Source organism: Cucurbita pepo, chromosome LG07 (assembly GCF_002806865.2).
Source record: "Cucurbita pepo subsp. pepo cultivar mu-cu-16 chromosome LG07, ASM280686v2, whole genome shotgun sequence".
NCBI classification, from domain to species: Eukaryota; Viridiplantae; Streptophyta; class Magnoliopsida; order Cucurbitales; family Cucurbitaceae; genus Cucurbita; species Cucurbita pepo.
In genome coordinates this window covers 5932776-5957652 of record NC_036644.1, presented here as the reverse complement: position 1 = coordinate 5957652, position 24877 = coordinate 5932776, and the positions used below count along the sequence as shown (strand labels likewise).

General features: G+C 36.2%; 3 protein-coding genes across 10 annotated transcripts in view; 1 reads left to right on the top strand and 2 right to left on the bottom strand.

Annotated features, from left to right (window-relative positions):
• The first annotated feature begins 1701 nt into the window (after positions 1-1701).
• On the top strand, positions 1702-11495 carry LOC111798514 (TOM1-like protein 1). Of its 5 annotated transcripts, XM_023681720.1 has the most exons (5): positions 1702-1785; positions 2932-3025; positions 4420-4887; positions 9637-9882; positions 10837-11495. In XM_023681720.1, exons 2-5 carry the CDS (start codon positions 2975-2977, stop codon positions 11266-11268), a joined length of 1197 nt encoding a protein of 398 aa, XP_023537488.1. In that variant the 5' UTR covers positions 1702-1785; positions 2932-2974; the 3' UTR covers positions 11269-11495. The 5 variants fall into 5 exon arrangements, with proteins under 5 accessions (XP_023537488.1, XP_023537483.1, XP_023537484.1 ...); XM_023681715.1 differs by lacking the exons at positions 1702-1785; positions 2932-3025 and adding an exon at positions 3096-3179 and having other exon boundaries at positions 4326-4887; XM_023681716.1 differs by lacking the exons at positions 1702-1785; positions 2932-3025 and adding an exon at positions 3198-3338 and having other exon boundaries at positions 4326-4887.
• A 1346-nt stretch (positions 11496-12841) lies between these two features.
• On the bottom strand, positions 12842-18109 carry LOC111798597 (signal recognition particle receptor subunit alpha-like). Of its 2 annotated transcripts, XM_023681844.1 has the most exons (10): positions 17989-18109; positions 15673-16650; positions 14735-14819; positions 14550-14645; positions 14284-14436; positions 14095-14202; positions 13897-14016; positions 13500-13625; positions 13325-13408; positions 13106-13231 (listed from the first exon to the last, which is right to left on the bottom strand). In XM_023681844.1, exons 2-10 carry the CDS (start codon positions 16629-16631, stop codon positions 13106-13108), a joined length of 1857 nt encoding a protein of 618 aa, XP_023537612.1. In that variant the 5' UTR covers positions 16632-16650; positions 17989-18109. The 2 variants fall into 2 exon arrangements, with proteins under 2 accessions (XP_023537611.1, XP_023537612.1); XM_023681843.1 differs by lacking the exon at positions 17989-18109 and having other exon boundaries at positions 12842-13231; positions 15673-16631.
• Positions 18110-19779: 1670 nt separating this feature from the next.
• Positions 19780-24877, bottom strand: part of LOC111797967 — a 6165-nt gene continuing 1067 nt past the window's right edge. The window contains exons 2-5 of one of the 3 annotated variants that reach the window (XR_002815624.1): positions 24691-24877; positions 20736-21353; positions 20107-20171; positions 19780-20031 (exon numbers count right to left, since the gene is read on the bottom strand). The exon at positions 24691-24877 is cut by the window's right edge and continues 256 nt beyond it. Coding sequence is in view for 1 of the 3 variants with exons in the window: in XM_023680886.1 (XP_023536654.1) it covers positions 20838-21353; positions 24691-24877 (703 nt within the window). In the remaining 2 variants the exon portion in view is untranslated. Of the gene's footprint in view, positions 20032-20106; positions 20172-20343; positions 21354-24690 lie in introns of those variants that run through there. The other 2 variants (XR_002815625.1, XM_023680886.1) reach the window with 2 other exon arrangements.

The following is a 24877-nucleotide window of genomic DNA, read 5'->3' as shown; positions in this document are numbered from 1 at the left end:
GTTCAAAGCGAGTCCCTAACCTTACAAGTTAAACGAACAACTCTTCTCTACCCGTTCAAAATGGGTTCCTGACCTTACGAGTTAAATGAGCAAAACTCTTCTCTACCCGTTTAAAGTGGGTCCCTGACCTTACGAGTTAAACGGACATCTCTTCTCTACTCGTTTAAAGCGAGTCCCTGACCTTACGAGTTAAACGAACATCTCATATCTACTCGTTTAAAGCGAGTCCCTGACCTTACGAGTTAAACGTACATCTCTTCTCTACTCGTTTAAAGTGAGTCCCTGACCTTACGAGTTGAAGGAATATCTATTTTCTACTCGTTCAGAGTGGGTCCCTAATCTTACGACTTAAAACGAACATCTCTTCTCTACCCGTTCAAAGTGGGTCCGTAACCTTACGACTTTAAACGAATATCTCTTCTCTACCCATTTAAAGTGGGTCCCTGACCTTACGAGTTAAACAAACATCTCTTCTCTACCCGTTCAAAGTGGGTCCGTAACCTTACGACTTTAAACGAATATCTCTTCTCTACCCATTTAAAGTGGGTCCCTGACCTTACGAGTTAAACAAACATCTCTTCTCTACCCGTTCAAAGTGGGTCCGTAACCTTACGACTTTAAACGAATATCTCTTCTCTACCCATTTAAAGTGGGTCCCTGACCTTACGAGTTAAACAAACATCTCTTCTCTACCCGTTCAAAGTGGGTCCGTAACCTTACGACTTTAAACGAATATCTCTTCTCTACCCATTTAAAGTGGGTCCCTGACCTTACGAGTTAAACGAACATCTCTTCTCTACCTGTTCAAAGCGGGTCCCTGACCTTACAAGTTAAACGAACAAACAACTCTTTTCTACTCGTTCAAAATGGGTTCCTAACCTTACGAGTTAAATGAACAACTCCTCCATCCGTTCAAAGTGGGTCCCTAACCTTATGAATTAAACGAACATCTTTTCTCAACCCGTTCAAAGTGGGTACCAAATCTCATATATAATTCACAATATTATGAATTAAAAATCCTCTATTCCTTCCCCTCCAAGAGGCTAAGGTCCAAAGGAGTCCAAGTATAGATATTTTGAACTTCAAAAGCAAAATAGAATTTAACAAATTCATAATGGATTACACCAAATAAACTTGGCCGACCGACGGACCAATCATAGGAATTGCTCCAAATTTAGTTTTACACGCAATGGATACAAATTCCTTCCGGAAAAGTATATATGTTGGAGGATGAAAGTCCCACGTCGGCTAATTTAGGGGATGATCATGAGTTTATAAGTGAGGAATACTAACTCCATTGGTACTAGGCCTTTTGGGGAAGCCCAAAGCAAAGCCACGATAGCTTAGGCTCAAAGTGGACAATATCATACCATCGTGGAGAGTCGTGTTCGTCTAACTATATATATATTTTGTTCGAGGGAATGTGTTGGAGGAGTGGACAATATCATACCATTGTGGAGAGTCGTGTTCGTCTAACTATATATATATATATATACACAGTTTCTGCATTCGAGGGAATGTGTTGGAGGATGGAGCCGAAAGTGGATAATATCATACCATTGTGGAGTGGAGCCGAAAGTGGATAATATCATACCATTGTGGAGTGGAGCCGAAAGTGGATAATATCATACCATTGTGGAGAGTTGTGTTCGTCTAACTATATATATATATATATATATATATATACAGTTTCAGGAACCATTGACAACGCCAGCGAGAGAGACTGAAAGAGAAAGCTGTACTGCGAGGAGTCGTTGCAACGTCGTCTCATCCAAAACTTCAAGGGTACGCATGATTTTCCTCTTTTAGGCAATACATTTTTCTATTGTTTCTTCTATTTGCTCTAGAATTTGTTCTATTCGAGAGATCGTATGTGTTTTTGAGGGATTTGATCTGATCGGTTGGTTGATTCTTCCTGATAGCCTGTAACGTTTTGGGGAAAAGGTATGTGAGGGATTCCTCGAAGAGAATCTCATGTTTTAGTGGCTTTTTCTTGATAAAATTTGGGGAATTTGGCGGTCGGTGTTGGGAACTCGATTGCCGTTTGAGGAAATGGGCTGTTGTGATTTTTTTTGAACGGGTTGTTGAAAATTTGTTTGGATTTAGAGGATTGAAGTAGGTTTTTGATGGCTCCTCGTGCATGCTATGTTTTATGCGTTTTCAATTTTTTGGTTTCTTCGAGACGGAGAGATTTTTAGTTTTCTTTTTGAGGAACTGCTAAGATTTCATTTGTGTTTAGAGTTTTCTGTTTCATGGATGTAGATCACAAACGAAGATTTTAAGAATTTTCGTTTGGTTTTCAATTTTGGATATTTATTGGTAGGTTGAGAGATTTTAGAGATTTTTGTAGCAATAATTTAAGCCACTTTCAATGATAAAAGAAGGGATGATGTGTTTTCTCTTACCTTTTAGCTTCTAGGTTTTCTAGATTCGGGTCTCCGAAGATTTGGATTTCGCTCGTATACTTTATTCTGCTTGCCAAGAAAATGACAATCATTTGAAACGTATTCCATGTTGTATGTTCTGCTGACATGAATTTCCTCCTGGTATAGAATGCTGCAGTTGTTGTTGTTTTTAAATGAGATACAACTTTTGCTCAAAGCGTACGAAACTCATAACAAATGATGAACTTTAAAATGTAACAAAAAACTAATTCATCAAATTGAATTAGGAGAATTAGTATCGAACTGCTCATAGAACTTGGATTATACTTTTGAAACCTCCAGACTCCATAGGAAATGTTGAAAATAAATCTCGAAGAGAGCATTGGAAGATAAAATTCACACATTTTCAAGAGGGATGTATATAGAAAGGAGAAATGCTTAGAAGATCCAATTTTCTCCAAAAATGAAGGGCTAATGCTGCAGTTGTTATTTTGACATTTTTCTTAACTGAACTTCTTCTGATTTTTCAAGAGTTTTGTGTTTCCAGGGATTCTCTTTAGGATTTGTCTTGATTTTGTTCGGTTGCAAAGATGAGTGACAATTTGATGGATAAAGTTAGTGCCTTGGGTGAACGCCTAAAGATTAGTGGGGCAGAGATGAGCCGGAANTATATATATATATATATATATATATACACAGTTTCAGGAACCATTGACAACGCCAGCGAGAGAGACTGAAAGAGAAAGCTGTACTGCGAGGAGTCGTTGCAACGTCGTCTCATCCAAAACTTCAAGGGTACGCATGATTTTCCTCTTTTAGGCAATACATTTTTCTATTGTTTCTTCTATTTGCTCTAGAATTTGTTCTATTCGAGAGATCGTATGTGTTTTTGAGGGATTTGATCTGATCGGTTGGTTGATTCTTCCTGATAGCCTGTAACGTTTTGGGGAAAAGGTATGTGAGGGATTCCTCGAAGAGAATCTCATGTTTTAGTGGCTTTTTCTTGATAAAATTTGGGGAATTTGGCGGTCGGTGTTGGGAACTCGATTGCCGTTTGAGGAAATGGGCTGTTGTGATTTTTTTTGAACGGGTTGTTGAAAATTTGTTTGGATTTAGAGGATTGAAGTAGGTTTTTGATGGCTCCTCGTGCATGCTATGTTTTATGCGTTTTCAATTTTTTGGTTTCTTCGAGACGGAGAGATTTTTAGTTTTCTTTTTGAGGAACTGCTAAGATTTCATTTGTGTTTAGAGTTTTCTGTTTCATGGATGTAGATCACAAACGAAGATTTTAAGAATTTTCGTTTGGTTTTCAATTTTGGATATTTATTGGTAGGTTGAGAGATTTTAGAGATTTTTGTAGCAATAATTTAAGCCACTTTCAATGATAAAAGAAGGGATGATGTGTTTTCTCTTACCTTTTAGCTTCTAGGTTTTCTAGATTCGGGTCTCCGAAGATTTGGATTTCGCTCGTATACTTTATTCTGCTTGCCAAGAAAATGACAATCATTTGAAACGTATTCCATGTTGTATGTTCTGCTGACATGAATTTCCTCCTGGTATAGAATGCTGCAGTTGTTGTTGTTTTTAAATGAGATACAACTTTTGCTCAAAGCGTACGAAACTCATAACAAATGATGAACTTTAAAATGTAACAAAAAACTAATTCATCAAATTGAATTAGGAGAATTAGTATCGAACTGCTCATAGAACTTGGATTATACTTTTGAAACCTCCAGACTCCATAGGAAATGTTGAAAATAAATCTCGAAGAGAGCATTGGAAGATAAAATTCACACATTTTCAAGAGGGATGTATATAGAAAGGAGAAATGCTTAGAAGATCCAATTTTCTCCAAAAATGAAGGGCTAATGCTGCAGTTGTTATTTTGACATTTTTCTTAACTGAACTTCTTCTGATTTTTCAAGAGTTTTGTGTTTCCAGGGATTCTCTTTAGGATTTGTCTTGATTTTGTTCGGTTGCAAAGATGAGTGACAATTTGATGGATAAAGTTAGTGCCTTGGGTGAACGCCTAAAGATTAGTGGGGCAGAGATGAGCCGGAAGATGAGTGCAGGTGTCAGCTCTATGAGTTTCAAAATGAAGGAACTCTTTCAAGGTCCTAACCCGGACGATAAACTTGTTGAAGATGCCACATCAGAGACACTGGAAGAGCCAGATTGGGCCCTGAATCTTGAAATCTGTGACATGGTTAATTCTGAAAAAATCAACAGCATAGACTTGATTCGTGGGATTAAAAAACGAATAATGGTAAAAAGCCCCAGGATCCAGTATTTGGCATTGGTGCTGCTTGAGACGTGTGTTAAAAATTGTGAGAAGTGTTTCTCCGAGGTGGCAGCGGAGAGAGTTCTTGATGAGATGGTGAAGCTAATTGATGATCCGCAAACTGTTGTCAATAATCGGAACAAAGCTTTAATGTTGATTGAAGCATGGGGGGAATCAACTGGTGAACTTCGCTATTTGCCTGTTTATGAAGAAACGTACAAGGTATCCACATATTTCACTACTCTCTTTCTTTGCTAAATATCTGGAATTTGGTTATGAAAAATATATAGGGCTTTGGCATAATCTAAGTGGATTTATTAGTTCTGAAGGACATTTTTTTTTTCTCCTTCTTTCTTTCTTCTTAAAAGGAAACTTTCATCAATTGGCGTTGAAATTTTCTAAGTTTGCACATAGAATGATAGATACTAAGCATATATTTACTGTCACAATATTGTTTAAGAAACTCGAGTCAAATTGTGGTAACTTGGCAACAAACTATGTTTAACGCTTGGACATAAGATGTATGCGGGACAAGCTTATCTTGGGAGGAAAGGCTTGATTTAATTAAAAGGGAAGTAGCTTCATGGTGTGTTCTTTCCAAATGCTTTTATAATTACTCTCATGCTGATGTATGCTTGTTGTATTTCCTTCAAATGTATTTCGGATTGAATAGGGACGGNTTGGGGAAAAGGTATGTGAGGGATTCCTCGAAGAGAATCTCATGTTTTAGTGGCTTTTTCTTGATAAAATTTGGGGAATTTGGCGGTCGGTGTTGGGAACTCGATTGCCGTTTGAGGAAATGGGCTGTTGTGATTTTTTTTGAACGGGTTGTTGAAAATTTGTTTGGATTTAGAGGATTGAAGTAGGTTTTTGATGGCTCCTCGTGCATGCTATGTTTTATGCGTTTTCAATTTTTTGGTTTCTTCGAGACGGAGAGATTTTTAGTTTTCTTTTTGAGGAACTGCTAAGATTTCATTTGTGTTTAGAGTTTTCTGTTTCATGGATGTAGATCACAAACGAAGATTTTAAGAATTTTCGTTTGGTTTTCAATTTTGGATATTTATTGGTAGGTTGAGAGATTTTAGAGATTTTTGTAGCAATAATTTAAGCCACTTTCAATGATAAAAGAAGGGATGATGTGTTTTCTCTTACCTTTTAGCTTCTAGGTTTTCTAGATTCGGGTCTCCGAAGATTTGGATTTCGCTCGTATACTTTATTCTGCTTGCCAAGAAAATGACAATCATTTGAAACGTATTCCATGTTGTATGTTCTGCTGACATGAATTTCCTCCTGGTATAGAATGCTGCAGTTGTTGTTGTTTTTAAATGAGATACAACTTTTGCTCAAAGCGTACGAAACTCATAACAAATGATGAACTTTAAAATGTAACAAAAAACTAATTCATCAAATTGAATTAGGAGAATTAGTATCGAACTGCTCATAGAACTTGGATTATACTTTTGAAACCTCCAGACTCCATAGGAAATGTTGAAAATAAATCTCGAAGAGAGCATTGGAAGATAAAATTCACACATTTTCAAGAGGGATGTATATAGAAAGGAGAAATGCTTAGAAGATCCAATTTTCTCCAAAAATGAAGGGCTAATGCTGCAGTTGTTATTTTGACATTTTTCTTAACTGAACTTCTTCTGATTTTTCAAGAGTTTTGTGTTTCCAGGGATTCTCTTTAGGATTTGTCTTGATTTTGTTCGGTTGCAAAGATGAGTGACAATTTGATGGATAAAGTTAGTGCCTTGGGTGAACGCCTAAAGATTAGTGGGGCAGAGATGAGCCGGAAGATGAGTGCAGGTGTCAGCTCTATGAGTTTCAAAATGAAGGAACTCTTTCAAGGTCCTAACCCGGACGATAAACTTGTTGAAGATGCCACATCAGAGACACTGGAAGAGCCAGATTGGGCCCTGAATCTTGAAATCTGTGACATGGTTAATTCTGAAAAAATCAACAGCATAGACTTGATTCGTGGGATTAAAAAACGAATAATGGTAAAAAGCCCCAGGATCCAGTATTTGGCATTGGTGCTGCTTGAGACGTGTGTTAAAAATTGTGAGAAGTGTTTCTCCGAGGTGGCAGCGGAGAGAGTTCTTGATGAGATGGTGAAGCTAATTGATGATCCGCAAACTGTTGTCAATAATCGGAACAAAGCTTTAATGTTGATTGAAGCATGGGGGGAATCAACTGGTGAACTTCGCTATTTGCCTGTTTATGAAGAAACGTACAAGGTATCCACATATTTCACTACTCTCTTTCTTTGCTAAATATCTGGAATTTGGTTATGAAAAATATATAGGGCTTTGGCATAATCTAAGTGGATTTATTAGTTCTGAAGGACATTTTTTTTTTCTCCTTCTTTCTTTCTTCTTAAAAGGAAACTTTCATCAATTGGCGTTGAAATTTTCTAAGTTTGCACATAGAATGATAGATACTAAGCATATATTTACTGTCACAATATTGTTTAAGAAACTCGAGTCAAATTGTGGTAACTTGGCAACAAACTATGTTTAACGCTTGGACATAAGATGTATGCGGGACAAGCTTATCTTGGGAGGAAAGGCTTGATTTAATTAAAAGGGAAGTAGCTTCATGGTGTGTTCTTTCCAAATGCTTTTATAATTACTCTCATGCTGATGTATGCTTGTTGTATTTCCTTCAAATGTATTTCGGATTGAATAGGGACGGTTTTAGTGTTAGTATTAAGGTTGGTCTGATTTTGTCTGGATTTGAATTTCTTTTGTTTTTGGGTACAGATGAAGTATGTAGGACAGTAGAAAAGATTGCATTATGCTATGAATTTATTATATAGAAAGCTTATAGACTGTTTCCAAAGCAACCATAATTAAATAAATTGAAATGGGAAACTGAGAATTGTGTAGACACATTAAATTTTTATTCAACAATTCTAAATTATTTTGAATAGTGGAGTTCCCCAAGCAACAGTATTCCAAAAACTGGATTTTTGTTCCAAAAGGAGGTTTTGAAATTATTAATATATGAAATCATTTTTTTCTTCATCTGGTTATCCCCTTGAACGAATAGATATGGCAACCACTTCTTTGTCGTGTATCATCAATAGAGGGTATTTTAGCATATGTCATCTTAATCGACTTGAAGTGGTTTGACGACTGCACAAATAGGATTCTCGTGCTTCGTAAATAAAAGTTGTGCATGTGGAGTGGTTTGGCTACTGCACAAACCAGGAAGCTAGTACTTCTTAACTCTGCTTTTGAGGGAAGTCCATAGAGTAGTGTTGAGGGGGATCTTGCAAAATATATGAAGCTTCTAGAACCTTTTGTAACTATTCTCCAAATGCAATTTTTCTTAGTTGGAGGCTTTCTTGTAATTCCTTCATTTGGTTGAGTTGCTCAAGTATAACAATCATTTGAACGTAAAATTCTAGGTTAAAAGTGTCGTTAATATCTTTAAGTATAAATATTTGTTTTGGTAGATCAAACGATGAAGCTAAGTTTAAAGGCAGTGCCTCTTCTTGTGTACAATGTGCGCAATATTGTTTAGGGCAGATAATGAGAACATGATATCCATGGTCTTCTATAAGATCTGGAACTTGAAGTCTAACCATATCCCAGTAAGGGATTTGAGGTAAATGCCGTGAAAATTTTCACAGTACCTTTTATTGGCAACCTTTAGATAGATCAAATTGATTTATGATGTTTTTGATACGAATGCTTGTCGTTCTTTGCTGAGAAGCGTAGGATAGAAGGTGCTGAATGGTTTGTAAAGCTCAATCTACTCTCATACACCATCAAGGAGCAAGCCTTAGATCCTAGTATATGTGGGTCCATCTTTGGAGGAATTCCTTACAAATTCACCCAGTTGCACCCGACGAAGAAACGCTCACTCCCTTGTTCAAGTGGCAACATCCACATCATTCTCCTTTGCTTTAGAAAAATCCCCCTCCCAGGTGGACCAAGGTGACATGAACATGTGGCCTTCCTCTTTGATATCAAATACCAGTTATAAATGAGACGTCCCCTGGATCCTAATGAATAAATGAACAAAAGTTGACATGAACATGTGGCCTTCCTCTAAGACTCCTGCAATTCGCAAAGAACTCTCTTGCCTATAAACAAACCTTCCTCATCATAAACTCCAAAAATAACCCTCTTTCCTTTTAAGCACACCCATCAGACATAACTACATTGATTTGCTATAATTCGTGTTTTTAGTCCTTTGAAGTGGATTACTAAGTGCAAGAACTTGATTGTGTCCTTTTCAGTACTGCTGATTTGTAAGCTTATCTTGTCAAATTGCATGTAGTTGCCCCGTAAACAGGATAGCACGAACTGTAACTTATGTCGGACAGATTGAGCTTACAGTTTTTTGCTTGGGCAATCCTTCGTCTCGTGTTAGGAAAATCTTTTGTATGTTATTTGTTATCCCTTAGTTATGGCGCCTTGACGGATGCTGGATAAGGCAACCCATTGCTCTGTTTGACGTGTTGTACTGTAAATCAGGTTTTTAGTGATCTGTTCTCGAATGCTTAATTTGTTTTCTTTTGAAATCTGCGATTATTTAATTTGTATTCTCTCTGCAGAATTAAGATTGTTTCCTCATGCTAAAAGGCAGTTTCTTTACACAAGGAAATTCTTGTTCTAATGGTTCAAGGGAGAAAGTTTCTAGATATGTTAATTTTCAGTTCAAAGACGTATTAATTGTCATATTCATAGCCTTTTAAAGTAATAATTTCCAAGATCTTTGATGTCCAATCGTCAATCAGCAATAGTTTAGCATTTAAACTTAACCATCTGTTTCGAATCTTTTATGCCCCATAGGTCATAGCTAATAATATGGAAACACGAACCATCTGTCGTGCTAGAGAAGTTGGAGAGTAACAATTTGGAAATTATTTTGCTAGTTTTTCTTTTAGATGCTTTCCCTGTGGATTGAGAGAAAACTTTATTAGTTATTACAGTTACTTATGTTTGCATTTATCAGAGTTTAAAATCAAGAGGCATTCGATTCCCTGGTCGGGACAACGAGAGTCTTGCACCCATTTTCACTCCTCCTCGCACAATTTCTGCTACGGAGACAGAAGCCAGTCATATCGAACAGTTTCATCACGATATTCCCGTGCAAACCTTTACAGCTGAAGAAACAAAGGAAGCATTTGACGTTGCAAGGAACAGCATTGAGCTTCTCTCAACAGTGTTATCCTCATCACCTGCTCAGGATACTTCGGAGGTAATGCATCTCCTTCATAGTGTTCTGAGTTTCTCTTTCTCACACTCAATATGCATATGCTTTAAACTTTTCAATATATGATACAATTGGATGCTTGGAACTATTGATGGTCTGGCATCGAAAACTCGGTGAACTTTCGCATCTGATCTGAAACACGACCATTTTCATGGTCATATCCTAATATTTGGATTTATTTAAGATGGTACTCAACTGCTGTGAGATCCTACGTTGGTTGGGGAGGAGAACGAAACACAGGGTGTGGAAACTTCTCCCTAGTAGACGTGTTTTAAAAACCTTGAGGGGAAGCCCGAAAGGAAAAATTCAAAGAGGACAATATCTGCTAGTGGTGGACATGGGCCGTTACAACTGCCATTTGTATAACCAATGTTACCAATTTTCCCCCCCTCCCTTTCTCCTGAACTTTGAACCTTGCAACTCTTCAACTTTTATTGAGGCTCATGCTTATGAAGGGATTGGTTACCGTGTCTGAAAATTGAAGTTGGTCAGAACTATAATATTAGGCTCCTTCAAAATCTGAATTGGAACTCGACTATCCTGCAATGAGAATCATCGTGAAAACGTTGTGTCCGACGATATTCACTGTCTAGGTTCCTTTTGGTATTCATTACCATGAGAATTAGGGAATGTTCGTTGTCTTTTGATTATCAGATTTGCAAGAAATTTTGTTAAATCGGACTTGGGAGTAGAGATTTTGGTATATTAGTTCATTAGGACTTGGACTCCTTATTTTTGTTTTGAATGCATAAGTTTCCTAAAAAGGAGTGGCTGTGACCCATGGGATTCTCCTTATGTTGCTCGTGGAAGGTTTTATCGTAATCCATGATCTCGAGACATCATAGAACCTGTTAGATGTTCAAGCTGATTATTTTTCGATTCAATCATGAACAATGGAACGAACCTGAATGAGACTACGTTGATTCTTTCCTTATGCAGGATGATCTGACCAAGACACTCGAACTACAATGTCGCCAATCACGATCGGCCATCCAAAGAATTATCGAGACCGCTGAAGACAACGAGGCCCTTCTTTTCGAGGCATTGAATGTGAATGACGAAATTCAGAAAGTCCTTTCCAAGTACGAAGATCTGAAGAAGCCTTCAACAACTTCTCCACGTGAACAAGAACCTGCCATGATACCCATTGCTGGGGAACCTGATGAATCTCCGAGTCACGCCAAGGAAGAAGATGCTCTGGTCAGAAAAGCTGCCACTTCCGGCAGCCGGTCTGGCGGCGGAAGCAGTGATGAAATGATGGATGATCTTGATGAGATGATATTTGGGAAGAAAGGTGGAAGTGCATCTGATCGGGGACAGGAACCGAAGAAGCCAGATTCATCAAAAGACAATGATCTCATTTCCTTTTGATTTTGAGCTTTTGGTTTGAACTGATTCATGATAATCACACACTCTCCTAATTTAGAAAGATTTATTTGATGTTAAAAGATCTTTATGTAACTTTACATGTTTAGCTGCATTTTATAAACGTCTACACTAACTAGTGCACATTTTCTATTATGAACTTCCAAGTGTTGAAAAGATTGAGTTTGGAAGCTCATATGCCTAAATTCAATTCATGGGCTAAGAATTTCTTCTTTGATTGTTCTGAAAGATTTAGTTTACTTTCATTTATTTGAATGATCGAGTCGGGACTCGAGATGAAGAACAAGAAATAGATAGACATAGCACCACTCATTCGGGAGCAAGAACAGGTAATAGACATAACACACTCATTTGGGAGGAAGAACGGGTAATAGAGACATAAAACTACCCATTCAGGTTCTATATTTGTTCAAATAAAATGTTTAGCTAATTCTATACGTCTAACAAAAAAATACTTTCTTCTATCCGTTCAATCTTCCCGTGTTCCTTACCCAGTGGATCTCTCTTTGCCTAATTCTTTCCGTTCTACCAACGAATAATATATAATAAGTTACAAATTCAGATTGACTATTTATTCTTGTATAGCACTTGTTTCAATAGAAATTTCTCGATCTTTTGATTAAACTACGATCTTTTGATTAAACCATGTATATGTGTCTTTTTTCAAATATAGGAACTAAATAAGAATCAAATTTATTTGATACTAAACATGTCACTTAAAAAAAAACTTCAAGACTAAATAACAATTGAATTCAAATGGTAAGGACCAACAATGTTAATGAATGAAAAGAAATTAAATTCCAAGAATCGAAAGTTTATTTTATTATAAAACCATAGGAATAAGAGCAAATGTATTATTCATGTTGGAGAACTTATTGGAGAAACAATTTATGAGATTATGCGTATCTATAATTAGAATGTTAATAATAATTTTTTTTACTTTTTTATTAGATTCACATTGTAAATATCATTGAAAAAGGTTTATTAGTTTCAATTGCTGCATATTTATTTAAATTAAATTTATTAATTTTATTGCTTAAACTCCTACCTCGTTATACGAGGATTACTATTTGAGAATTTTGAAGCGAAAAGTACACGAAAATATCGAAACACACAAGTGCCCAAATTTAAAATTCGAGACCCGACCTTGACATAGTACGGTACAACCATTTATAGCCTTGAAAAACTATTAGGGATATCTCTTGTGTAATGGTCAGATTGCTTACTTCTCACTTCTAACCCTCAAATGATGAGGTAAGAATAACTTTCGTTTCTTCTAAGTTTTTGTTAGTTATTTTATCCTTAAGATTACTCCCATTTGAAAGTAGTCTCGGTTCATTCATGTGCCCCTCCTTTACTTGGGTATCGCATAAACCAACTTACAACGAGGACAAGGATCACATACTTCCAGTTCATCATCCATCCATTGTCTCTCTTAAGATGGTTATAAAATTTATGAAGAATGCCCAAAGAAAAAAACAATAACTCTATGCAATTAAGCTAGCAAAAATAATAATAACAAAAACCTCAAATACACAAAAAGAGAGGAGAGGCCAAAGAAATCAACAATCCAACAAACTAAAGGATAACATTACACCTACTGAGTGCATACACTTAAAATAAGTTAAGCATATAGCAAAAGGGTGGTCATAGGGGAAAAACAAACACAAGCACAAGCACAACATTTCACCATTTAATACATTTACCGAACGCCATGGCTCCGAAACTTTGTACTGCAAAGAGCACTCGTTTGCTAAGCGTTTTGGCGATCGGTTTGACATTGAGTTTATTGAGGTTGGCATACAACTATGTGGCTGAGACCTTATTTGATAAGCGTTTTGACGATCGATTTGACATTGAGCTTCTTGAGGTCGGTATATGACTGTCCACAGCCGACAAACATAACTGGTGCTCCAGATATGTAAACCATGGACAATGCTGCTCCAACCTGTAAGTTGTAAGTAACCGTGATGCGTTAGATTACCCGAAAAATGATTGATGAGGCTCTCCTAATAACTAGGAATGTGCTAAAATTATTTACCTTGTCGTCAATTGTATCGAATTTTGTGAGCAAGATACCGTCGATCAGTCTAGGATTGGGTGAAGTAGAGAGGTCAGCTAGTTTCTGCAGTAACAAAGAACACAAGAACAAGCATTAGAGCTCATCTAAACAACGCATAGGTAAACTTATAGCGATCCATGGATCTAAGCAAAACCTGATTGAACTTTGAAAGTTGATCGACAGCATCATTCCCAACGAGGGCCTCCCCGACGAACAAGACTAGATCTGGACTGTTAAGGTTGATAAGCTTTGAAAGAGCTCTCATGAGTGGTTCATTATCCTGAGAGTTGCAACATGTTTGGATATGAATGACGAGGAACTAATTTTGAAACTAAGAATACAATCACTTCTATTTTTGTTCTTTTGTTTTTAATTTAGGACAGGATATGAAATATTATGACAGACGAAGCTCTCTCTTTATCATCTCGTGCTAGATGCAACAAAGGATGAGTCATTTTTCCTTCTCGCGAACCACGGAAGCACCGGGAGCCCAGAGGAGCAAGAGATTCACAATCACTTCAATTTTGGATAAATAAGAAAAGGTTACAAACCTGCATTCTCCCAGCTGTGTCAACAAGAACGACCTCGGATCCATTGCGAGATGCCTCTTGGATTGCTTCTTTAGCCACAATTGCAGGATCTTTCTCGTAGCCCTTCTCGAATATAGGGATCTGAAAATGATCGAGGATAAATATAGGCGACGAGTTCTGATAAACAATTTCATGGTTAATCAAATAATCATCATATACCTGAAGTCTACGAGCATGAGTCCTAAGCTGCTCAACGGCTCCAGATCTAAATGTATCACAAGCGGCCATCATGACACTAACTTTATGCTGAAGAAGCCAATAAGCCACCTGTACACAAAAGTTTACGCATTTATCTCTCGAATCAAAAGATAGGTCGAATGGAACAAACTTCACAGGAGGTGGCCTGACCTTGGCAAGATTAGTAGATTTTCCAACTCCGTTGACACCAACAAAAACTACCACATAAGGCTTCTTTTGTTCTTGTGCAGTATGCACATCCCTCAGAATGTCAATGGAGCGTCTTGGAGTCAGAATACGGACGAGCGCTTCTTCCATTGCGTTCTGCAATGAGAAATTAAAACGAAGTTTTCGATCACTAACAAAATTTAATTATAAATGAAGTCTTGTCGGTGAGAATAGAGAATGGAGTACGACTAAGTAGCTATTCGAAGTACCTGCACCGTTGACGAAATCCTGGTGAAAGAAGCTAGCTTTTTTCCCTCGAGACTAGCTGCTACCGATTCACAAAGTTTCTCAGCTATTTCCTCAGCCTAAAATCCAACAAGCAAATATCTTGTAAATTTGCAGCCAACAGTTAAATAATAAGGGATGATAAGATAAATATGGTGCAAAAACATACCACATTCTTTGTCATAAGCCTGTCCTTGAGAGCTTTCAGAGCTGGTTCCAGATCTGCCTTATCCAAACTTGCCTTGCCTGAAATACTGGGAACATAAAAGCACCACAAATAAAAAGAAATTTAGATTAATAATCCCAAATTAAAGTAACATGCCAAGGTAATCACAAAATAAGTCATGTCATAAAGAACAGATGAAATTTCTGGTTGTCAATTTATGATAGTTTCGATACAAACTAATAAGATACACTCCCCAGGCCCCACTTGTACCTCTAAAATTCCAAATAATCCATACCATAAGTCTATTTTGTAATCAAGATTGCAAAAGAGTTTTGATACGATATGACTCACTTTTGTTACTAAAAGACAGTATCAAAGACCTGTTGGTACACTCAGAAACGTAAGGGACGAGTTTTATACTCGACTACAAAACCCAAATTTGATCATCCTGCTCAAACGTATGAAAGTGCGCAGATAACAAATGTATTTAAAGCTTAATGTTTTCACAGTGGAGAGCGAAGGAGAGGAGATTAGTACCATTTTGAACACATACCAACAGTAAAGAAATCTGAAATACGGGGTAAATAAAGTGGAAACAAAAATGGTGGACGAAAAAAATGTCAAATTGATGTGTTAAGAGAATTTAAAGGTCGGATAACATGATTGACCTACTGCATAAACCCAAGCTCAAGAAACTAAAGAGTGTAAGTTAACCATAATCCATAACTTTTTTTTTCTTTTTTACATTGTTAGTAAACCGGTCACCGAAGATGAGGTTATGAATGTAGAACATGCATGAACCCAAGCTCAAGAAACTAAAGAGTGTAAGTTTACCATAATCCATGACATTTTCTTTTTCTTTTTCTTTTTACATTGTTAGTAAACCGGTCACCGTAGATGAGGTTATGAATGTAGAACATGCATGAAATAAAGAAGTTTACCTCTGGAACATAGATGAAAACCATCCTTTCTTCTTCGCATCGGGCTTACTACCCTGGCTACCTTCCTCATCTTCTTCATCCTCACTGTCACTACTAAAGATCTCTTCTTTGTCCATCATACTTTGGCCCTGGTCTGCTGCCAAAACCTCAATGTTGTTCTCCCCATTCTCACCCACAGGATCTGTGAAGTCCAATTTTGCCTCAACAGGTTTATCATCCCAAACTCTATTCTTCTTTGTTACCTTTTTCTTTGACTCTTCCTTGGAGCCCTTGTTAACAACAGTATCAGTTTTCTTCCCACCTTTAGTCCTAAGCTTCTGAAGTTTATTTACATCAAAAGCCCCAACATTGGAACTTGCATTTTCTTTTCCATTAACAACAGCGGTTAGTTTAGATTCTATAACACGATTGCCATTGGAGTAACCATTCTCCAACTGATGACTTTTTGTACGCTCAGCATCACCACCATCTGCCAAACCACTGTTGCTTTTCTTGTTTTCTCCAAATCCACTTTTTTGATCCTGCCCTTGCTTCCTGGCATTGTTCACTGGCTTCACCGCCACCTGCTTTGACCTTTTCAACTCACTAGCACGAGCCTCAGCCTCCATTCTAAGTTGCCTAAAAGTTTCATCAAAATCATCATAGACCATCCGCTTTGGATCATAAATCTCAGAAAACCCCTGCTTCACCATTGCAAGCAAATCATCCACATACAATAAATGAAGGATCCGTTGATACACCGCAACAAATACAAGGCCAAGTTCATTGTGGAAGGTCCACTTGAGGGTGTAAGCAGCACCTGGAGCATCATAATTATACGATGCAGCACCTGATCGCTCCTCTAAAAGACAGGATCTGATTAAAGTGTCAATAGGAGACCCTCTAAGTGCATTTCCAAGCTCCTTACAAGTCCATAGAATTAAACCGCCCCTAGTGAATATCAACAACTGCTCTAACATCTTGATCTACTCAAATACCCTGCAAATAAATATAATCATGTTAATAATTTAATGAAACTTCCTTCAATTGACATAACAAGGTTCTACTAACAACCTAGAAATACAATGGATTCCGGTATAATTATTGGTTCCAGAAGTTAAACTGTAATTCATCCAACAACTCACTATTGGCTTCAATCAACTATCCAAATCACAACAATAATAGACGCATGATGTACAATATTATTACAAGAGAAGAACTTCTATTTTATAGGAAACAAGAAACTTTAACTTTAACAGACCAACAAACAACCTAAAGACCTTTGAGTTATGCGGAATGTTAACAAGGCAATCTAAAGAGTCAGCTAACCGAAGAAAAATGTTGAAAGTATGTAATTTGTGTGAAGCAAACTCGTGTTTTCCCGACTTTCCGATCCTAATGAAACCATTCCAATACTGAGTTTATCTTAAAACCTTTGAGTTATGCGGAATGTTAACAAGGCAATCTAAAGAGTCAGATAACTGAAGAAAAATGTTGTGTCCTAAAGCAAGAAAATTTTGGTAGAACTGCTTCCTTTTTCCCCCATTTAAAACAAAAAATCAAAAGAACAGATTTTTTTTTTTTTTTTTTTTTTTATCAAAGCTTCACTTGCGAACTGGACATGAGCTTAAGGCTACAAATTTTCAAGACTTTCAAAAATCAATGTAGTATGGTGGATGTGGTGACTGAAGGAGGAGGCAGCCTAGTTCAATGGCGATTGGGGATATGAGGACTGCTGTTACATCAAGAAAGGGAACTCTGACGAGGGAAGAGCTTCATCGTGATTCTCTAAGATTTCACAGCAAAGTTCTAAGGTTTCTAACTTCCAATTCCCAAAATCTCCATCCAACCAAAACGATTGTCCGAAATCATAGAGTTTCTTTCTATACAAAATTAATGATGTAATCGAAGACGAAAACAGCTAGAAGCTCAAGAACACCTAAAGAAAGAGGGAAATTGAACATAGAAACAAAAAATAGTAAAGGAAAAACTTCATCAAATCGCGACATTTAAAAAACTGACCAAGTCCTCATTTTCATCACCGATTACTTTCCGCTCAAACTCCCCAAAATTTTACAGGCAAACAAACATACAAATCTAAAATCACATAGATTTCCGAACACGCAAATAACGATCAAATCGAGGAAGAAATCGTCCAGAAACAAATTCCGAAAGCCAATAAAAATCTCCACGACCGATGATGTGTAAATTACAGAGACTTAATTTCAATCTAGGTGATGGATCAAACAAAATAACAATAGATCGTAACGATTCCAATCAAAAAGCGAAATACATGAAATTCATCAATCGGAAAAATCGAGAAGAGATTAAACAAACCTGGAACGCTGCCCTTTCACGAAAATCTGAATGAAAAAACAAAGAAAAAAAAAATCTAAGGGAAATATTTAAAAGGAGGAAGAAAGTTTTCTACAAGGAGAGGAAGAACAATGGAATGAAAGTCCAAGTTTGTCTCCGCGTTTTATTTGATCCATAAAATTGAAAGAAAAAAATAATAATAATTAAAATTAAAAAAAAAAAAAAAGACCGCACGCCAGCTCAGCCAGCCATCGAGCCGAAGCTCTGATAGAAACGGTGCTAATACTAACGGAAAACGTGACGGCGGAGCTTCCTAAGTACTTGGGTCTGCACGTGCGAACGAGTGCACCACTTCGACGTTTTCTAACGTCGTTCACACGGTTTGTTCGTGTGAACAAAAGGGGAATTTTGGATCTAATAATAATTAAATTTATTTATTTAGTAATTTATCTATAAAAAGAAATACTCATATTCTTCAAAATAATAATAATTAAGTTTTTAATTTTTTTAAATAATAATAATAAATTTAAGATTATTCGTGTAATCTTGGACCATATGTGGTTGACATACATGAGTATCGTGTTTAAATAAGAATCTAAAGAGTTTATAGTATATGGATAAAGTTGGGTATCTTTTCTTGGTAACATTATTGATACGACCTACTTTGTAATTGTCACAAATGATTTAATCAAAATCATTTATGTGGAGACACGTGAGTTGAGGTTTTTATATAATGCATTTATATAAGAGTGAACCACGAAATATTTAATCTATATTTGTAAATTTGTTAATTGAGAAGATTAATATTTCATATGATGATCATATGCAACTCGATCTTAATCGTGACTGAATTATGAATTCCTGCTCATGAGAGTTTTTCCTTTGATTTGCATGGACGAGAATGACTTTTGTAGTTAAGAACGTAATGTCACGAGATGAAATTCATTTATTCTCAGATATTGAATAAGTAGATGAGTAGTTCAAATATTGACTTCGAGACTTCAACAATGGAGTCTCAACCTATTACGGGCCCTCAAGGGATTTTGTTTATGATTGGATTATAAACAAATTGTTTACCAAATAATCAGCCGTACTTAAAATAAACAACTTATCAATGATCGATTTGATTGTAATGATTATGTCAATGGATAGAACTTACCTTATAATGTAGCAACTTTAGGTCTATAGTAGAGTGAATTATTGAATGAAAATCGATGAATTAAAAAGTTTAATTAATTAATTTTGTATTTTTTGAAAATGATCCTAAAGAAGAATATATATTTAATGTATATGATCATTAAATATTTCATATAATAAATATATTAAATACAAAAATATATTTGAAATTTGGATGAGATTCGAAATATCTCTAATTTAAATCAGATAATTTCTTAATATCTATAAATGTTTATTTTTATTTCAATCTTTAGTGATAATTTTTTTAAATAAATTTACATTACATTATTCAATTCTTTATTATTTATATAATAATAAATTTTTATAATATAAAAAAAATTATTCAAATAATAAAAATGATAAACGAGTAGACTTTTTTTTTAGTCAGTCAAACCGATTCTTCCAATCTTTCGAGATATATTTTAATATGTTTAGATATTTAAATATATTATTTAACAAAGATTAATCACTTTGGATTGAGACAAAAATATCTCACATCGTTTGAAAGTGTTGGAGCATGAGACGGTTTGTCTTCTGATTTGAGTTGGTGAGAACGATTTTTATATTCGAGTGTTGATTTGGATACTTGAACAATAAGACTATCCAAGAGTAAAACAAACTTTAACTTGTTCAGTGCTAGAACAATTGCGCACAACCTTTGTTTCATTGCCACAAAATTGCGACAACCTTTGTTTCGTTGCCACAAAATTGCAATTGTGATACTAGGCTTGCGTTGTGGCATGGGCTTTTTGTGCGAAAGCTTTGATTTGAGTTCAGATCTAAGCCCGACCAACAACAAGTTCGTTTTTTCTATCAATATGCTGTAACTTTCTTTCTATTTACCAACCACTTTTACGACGCGCCTTCCAACAGAGTTCCAATAGCTATCTACAAAGGTAAAAAGTTGGATCGTTACCATTGGTATAATAGTCCAATTTTTTTGAGGTATTGTACACTACTTACATCATAAGTGTATCGAGTTGCCCATCATCACTTCTAAGTACATCGTGTTAAGTGATCGACCTCTCCTAAATTTTCAAAAATTTAAGCAAACATTACTTTGAAATTTAAAAATTTGTAAATTCAAATAAATGAAAACATGCTTAAAAACATTTTAGAGAATCATGCTCGAGATACTCCTTCCTAAAAAATATTTTTAAAGACAGTACAATTTAACTAAATAGTTCAACAACGAGACAATTTAAAAGAACATGACAACGGTCTGAATTTCATTGTTCCCATAACTAAGGGTGCCTAACAAATTTCAAACAACTAAAATTAATTCAATGCATCTTAAATAAATAAGAAAATCATAAAACTCGAAGTTGTCCCATGACCAACTTCTCTATCCACTTCTTTACCCTACTCGTCGCTCCCACCCTTGCCATGAAAATAATTTTCAGTAATCACCACCGTGACCATAACAACGAGCTAGAATCATAAACAAAGTCAATTGTAATAGTACTTCCAATTAGCTTCACAATTCTAAAAGTTCATCTAAATTCTACTTCCTACCCAGATCTGGTTAGATTTTCTAGCTCTTTATCTATTTATTGACACACTTTAAAGAACATGAGAAACACCTCACTGACCTTTTTCATCTGCCGAACCATGGGGCAACACCTGTCGTCGTAGACCGTCCACTCGACTCGACTCGACTCGTATCTACAGCTGCTGCACTCTCAACTTTCTTCTTATCGAAGACTTGCCTTGTGCTTCTTCCCATTCAGATGATCTACCATCACCTCTGTAGCAAAAGCACCAACTTTGCACTTTTCACACCAAAACTTGAACTTCTTTTTCCCCACAACAACATCCTCAGTTATAAAGTTTTCGTCTAATTTCAAATCAGAACTACTTCCTGTTTTCTCACATTGAAGAGTTTCTCCATCTTTTGACTCCTTTACTTCTGCACATGTCGACCCAGACGTCGCCTCGACTTCAACTAGCTTCCTCCTTTTGTTCGGTAATGGCTCGGGCGCAACGTTGCTCGCCTTTTGAGCCCTCAGACCTGCTTCTTTGCGTTTGTGCTTCTTGCCATGAAGGTGTTGATCAAAAGTACTTTGGCTCAACACGGTAACTTGACACAGTACACAAATCCACTCATCCTTGGGATTTTGCTTCACACTGAATGGTTGGACGTCGTCGGTGAAAGTCGATGGCGTCTCGGCTTTCCTCTTTTCTCTAAATACATTCGGGTCGGGTTTTTCCTGCAAAGTATTCACAAATTCATAAGGAATGAACTCCTCTAAACATGACGTTTACAATATCATGAAATGAAGCAATTAGAAAGGCAGCTTTCAACACACTCGCACACTGCATACAAATAGCTTATTTTTTTGTATGTATAAACCCCATCATCAAACTCTGGAGTGCCGTAATTTCACCTAAATGAAGAAATCAAAGATCAGATTGTAAAACCACTCGATTTCAAGGAAGCCAGTTCACCCACAAATATCTTTTTGCGTAATATATTTTCATCTATAAATAATGCCACTATTGGAAGAATTGTAGAACCGAAGTAGTTTGTTGATTTGGTGGCCGCCAAATTGATTATTTGTATGGAGATCTTCGGTAGAGATTGTTGCAAGTTGTCACAAATCTTCATAGGTTCATGAATTTCGTATGCAAGTATTTTTATTTATTTGGTTCATAACTTTCCTTTATTTAGTTCATCTTTCATTTTGACACATGAATCATCATGTACAACATTAATGCTTCTATGCCTATATAAAGGGTTGTGTAGGATGATTGAGATGTATTGAGTTTGAGTGTCATTTTGTATTTGTTGAGTGACATTTGGGAGAAATTTTATTGAGAGACTTTGTAGCGTGAGAGTGAGGTTTACACATTGTAAACACTTAGATTATTGAGATTGGTTGCTACCCATGGATGTAGGGGAATTTCTTATCTCCGAACCACGTAAATCTTTGCATCTTTTTGTGGGTGTACGAGTGCGATCAATGTATCTTCCGTTTCCGTCAACAATTGATATTAGAGCATTTTAGTTGTGGTATTTGGGGTTTTCTAAAAGATTTAACTGGGGGTTTCTAAAAGATTTAACTGGGGGTTTCTAAAAGATTTAACCGGGGTTTTCTAAAAGATTTAACTTCATTGACCACGAGACGTGCTCACACTCACCATCAATTATCGAAGACAAGTTTCTCATTACAAGCGTGGTTCGATTGATGAGAAGCTTATAATGAGAAATTTGTCTTCAATAATTGATAGTGAGTGTGAGCACATCTCGTGGACGACTTCATTAGAATACCCTAAATGCCTCAACCAAAATGCTCTAATACCAATCGTTGACAAAAACGGAAGCTAGATCGATCGCACTCACACACCCACAAATAAAAATTAAACAAAGAGACACAAAGATTTACCTGATTCGGAGATAAAAAATTCCTCTACATCCATGGATAGTAACCAATCTCAATAATCTAAGCATTTACAAAGTGTATACCTCACACTCTCACACTACAAAGTGTCTCAACAAAGTTCCTCCCAAATGTCACTCAACAAATACAAAAGAACACTCAAACTCAATACATCTCAACTATCGTAGAGACCCCTTTATATAGGCATAGAAGCATTAATGTCATACAATCAAGTTGATTCATGTATCATATGAACCAAAAGGATTATGAACCAAGTAAATAAGAGCTATGAACCAAACCAAATAAACGAGAGTTATGAGCCAAACAAACCAGAGTTATGAGCCAAACAAACCAGAGTTATGAGCCAAACAAACCAGAGTTATGAGCCAAACAAACCAGAGTTATGAGCCAAATAAATGAGAGTTATGAGCCAAATAAACGAGAGTTATGAACTAAATAAACGAGAGTTATGAGCCAAATAAACGACACAATAGGAGATGCAATTATTCATGACAACTTACTCCTTGTTTTGAGAATTAAAAACTGACCATCACTCCTACTATAATATTTGAGAATGAAAAAGAAAATATGTTTTTTTCAATTCTAAAATTGAAGAAAAGTTCATAATTATTTTAAATGATTGTAATCAAATATCATATAAGCATATTTAGAAGTTGGTAATCAAATATCACACGTCAATTATTGATTTATATGATCAATAAACGTCGACGTAAACACATACCAAAGGTTTCAAGTGATTTTAAATTATTCAAACTTCTTTATTAACAAACGAACAGTGTAGGGTATATCAGTTAAGAGTTTTCATTTTCTTTCTAAAGAAGATCCAAAAACAACTTCAAAGTAACCCTATAAAGATACTTCTTTTAATCACCAAACATCATAGAATTTTCAAAAAATCACTTACTCAAATTAAAATCACATTAAAAAATATCATTTATCATTTTTTATTAGTAAAATGTACCATATATTAGATGGACACGACTCTCCACAATGGTATGATATTGTCCACTTTGAGCATAAGCTCTCTTGGGTTTGCTTTAGGCTTCCCTAAAAGGCCCTCGTACAAATGGAGAGAGTATTCCTTGATTATAAACCCATGATCATTACCTAAATTAGTCAATGTGGAACTTTCATCCAACACTTCCCGAGGCTTGACTCCTTTTTCTTTTGGAGTCTTCGTCATTTTATACTATGCCTTCGTGGAGCCTCGACTCCTTTTTCTTTTGGAGTCCTTTGTTCGACATTTGAGGATTCTACTGACATGACTAAGTTTAGGCATGGCTTTGATATCATGTTAGATGAACACGACTCTCCACAATAGTATGATATTGTCAATTTTGAGCATAAGCTCTCATGGCTTTGCTTTGGGCTTCCCCAAAAGGCCTCATATCAATGGAGAGTATTCCTTGCTTATAAACCCATGATCATTCCCTAAATTAGCCAACGTGAGACTTTCATCCAACACCTCCCCTCGAACAAAGTACGCCTCCTCTTAATCGAGGCTTGACCCCTTTTTCTTTTGGAGTCTTCGTCATTTTTTACTATGCCTTCGAGGAGCCTCGACCACTTTTTCTTTTGGAGTTCTATGTTCGACATTTGAGGATTCTATTGACATGACTACGTTTAGGGCGTGGCTCTAATACCATGTTAGATGAACATGACTCTCGACAATGATACGATATTGTCCACTTTGAGCATAGACTCTCATGGCTTTGCTTTGGGCTTCCCCAAAAGGCCTTACATCAATGGAGAGAGTATTCCTCCATTATAAACCCATGATCATTCCCTAAATTATGGGATGTGGGATGCTTATATCAATGGAGAAAGTATTTCTCGATATCATTCCCTAAATTATGGGATGCGGGACTTTCTTCCTATGGTTTTTATATAAGTTTTTTTACATATAAATTTAAAATAAATGTAACAAGAAAATAGAAATATTATCAAATAGTCCCTAAATTAATAATTCTAACGAAAAGATGGTCATAAAAAAGTGATTTTAATTCTTCAAAAACATTTTTTAAAAAGTTAAAATCAAGAAAAACCCTAAAACATGGAATCACCGTTGATAGAGAAAAAAAGAAGGTAACAGACTGATATAATATTATATATATATATAGAGAGAGAGAGAGAGAGAGAGTCAAACCAGTATAATGAGTTCTCTTTCATCATCCTGCAGTACCTGACGCTCCGTCTTGTCATCCACCATTAATGGCCGAACCCGCGGCGGTGACGGCACTGCACCAAACCCAAGGCGATCAGAACTTTCCAGTTGCTCGACCTTCGGCCATTCATTGGACGACTGCACCACTGTTGCTGAAGACGGCAATGAC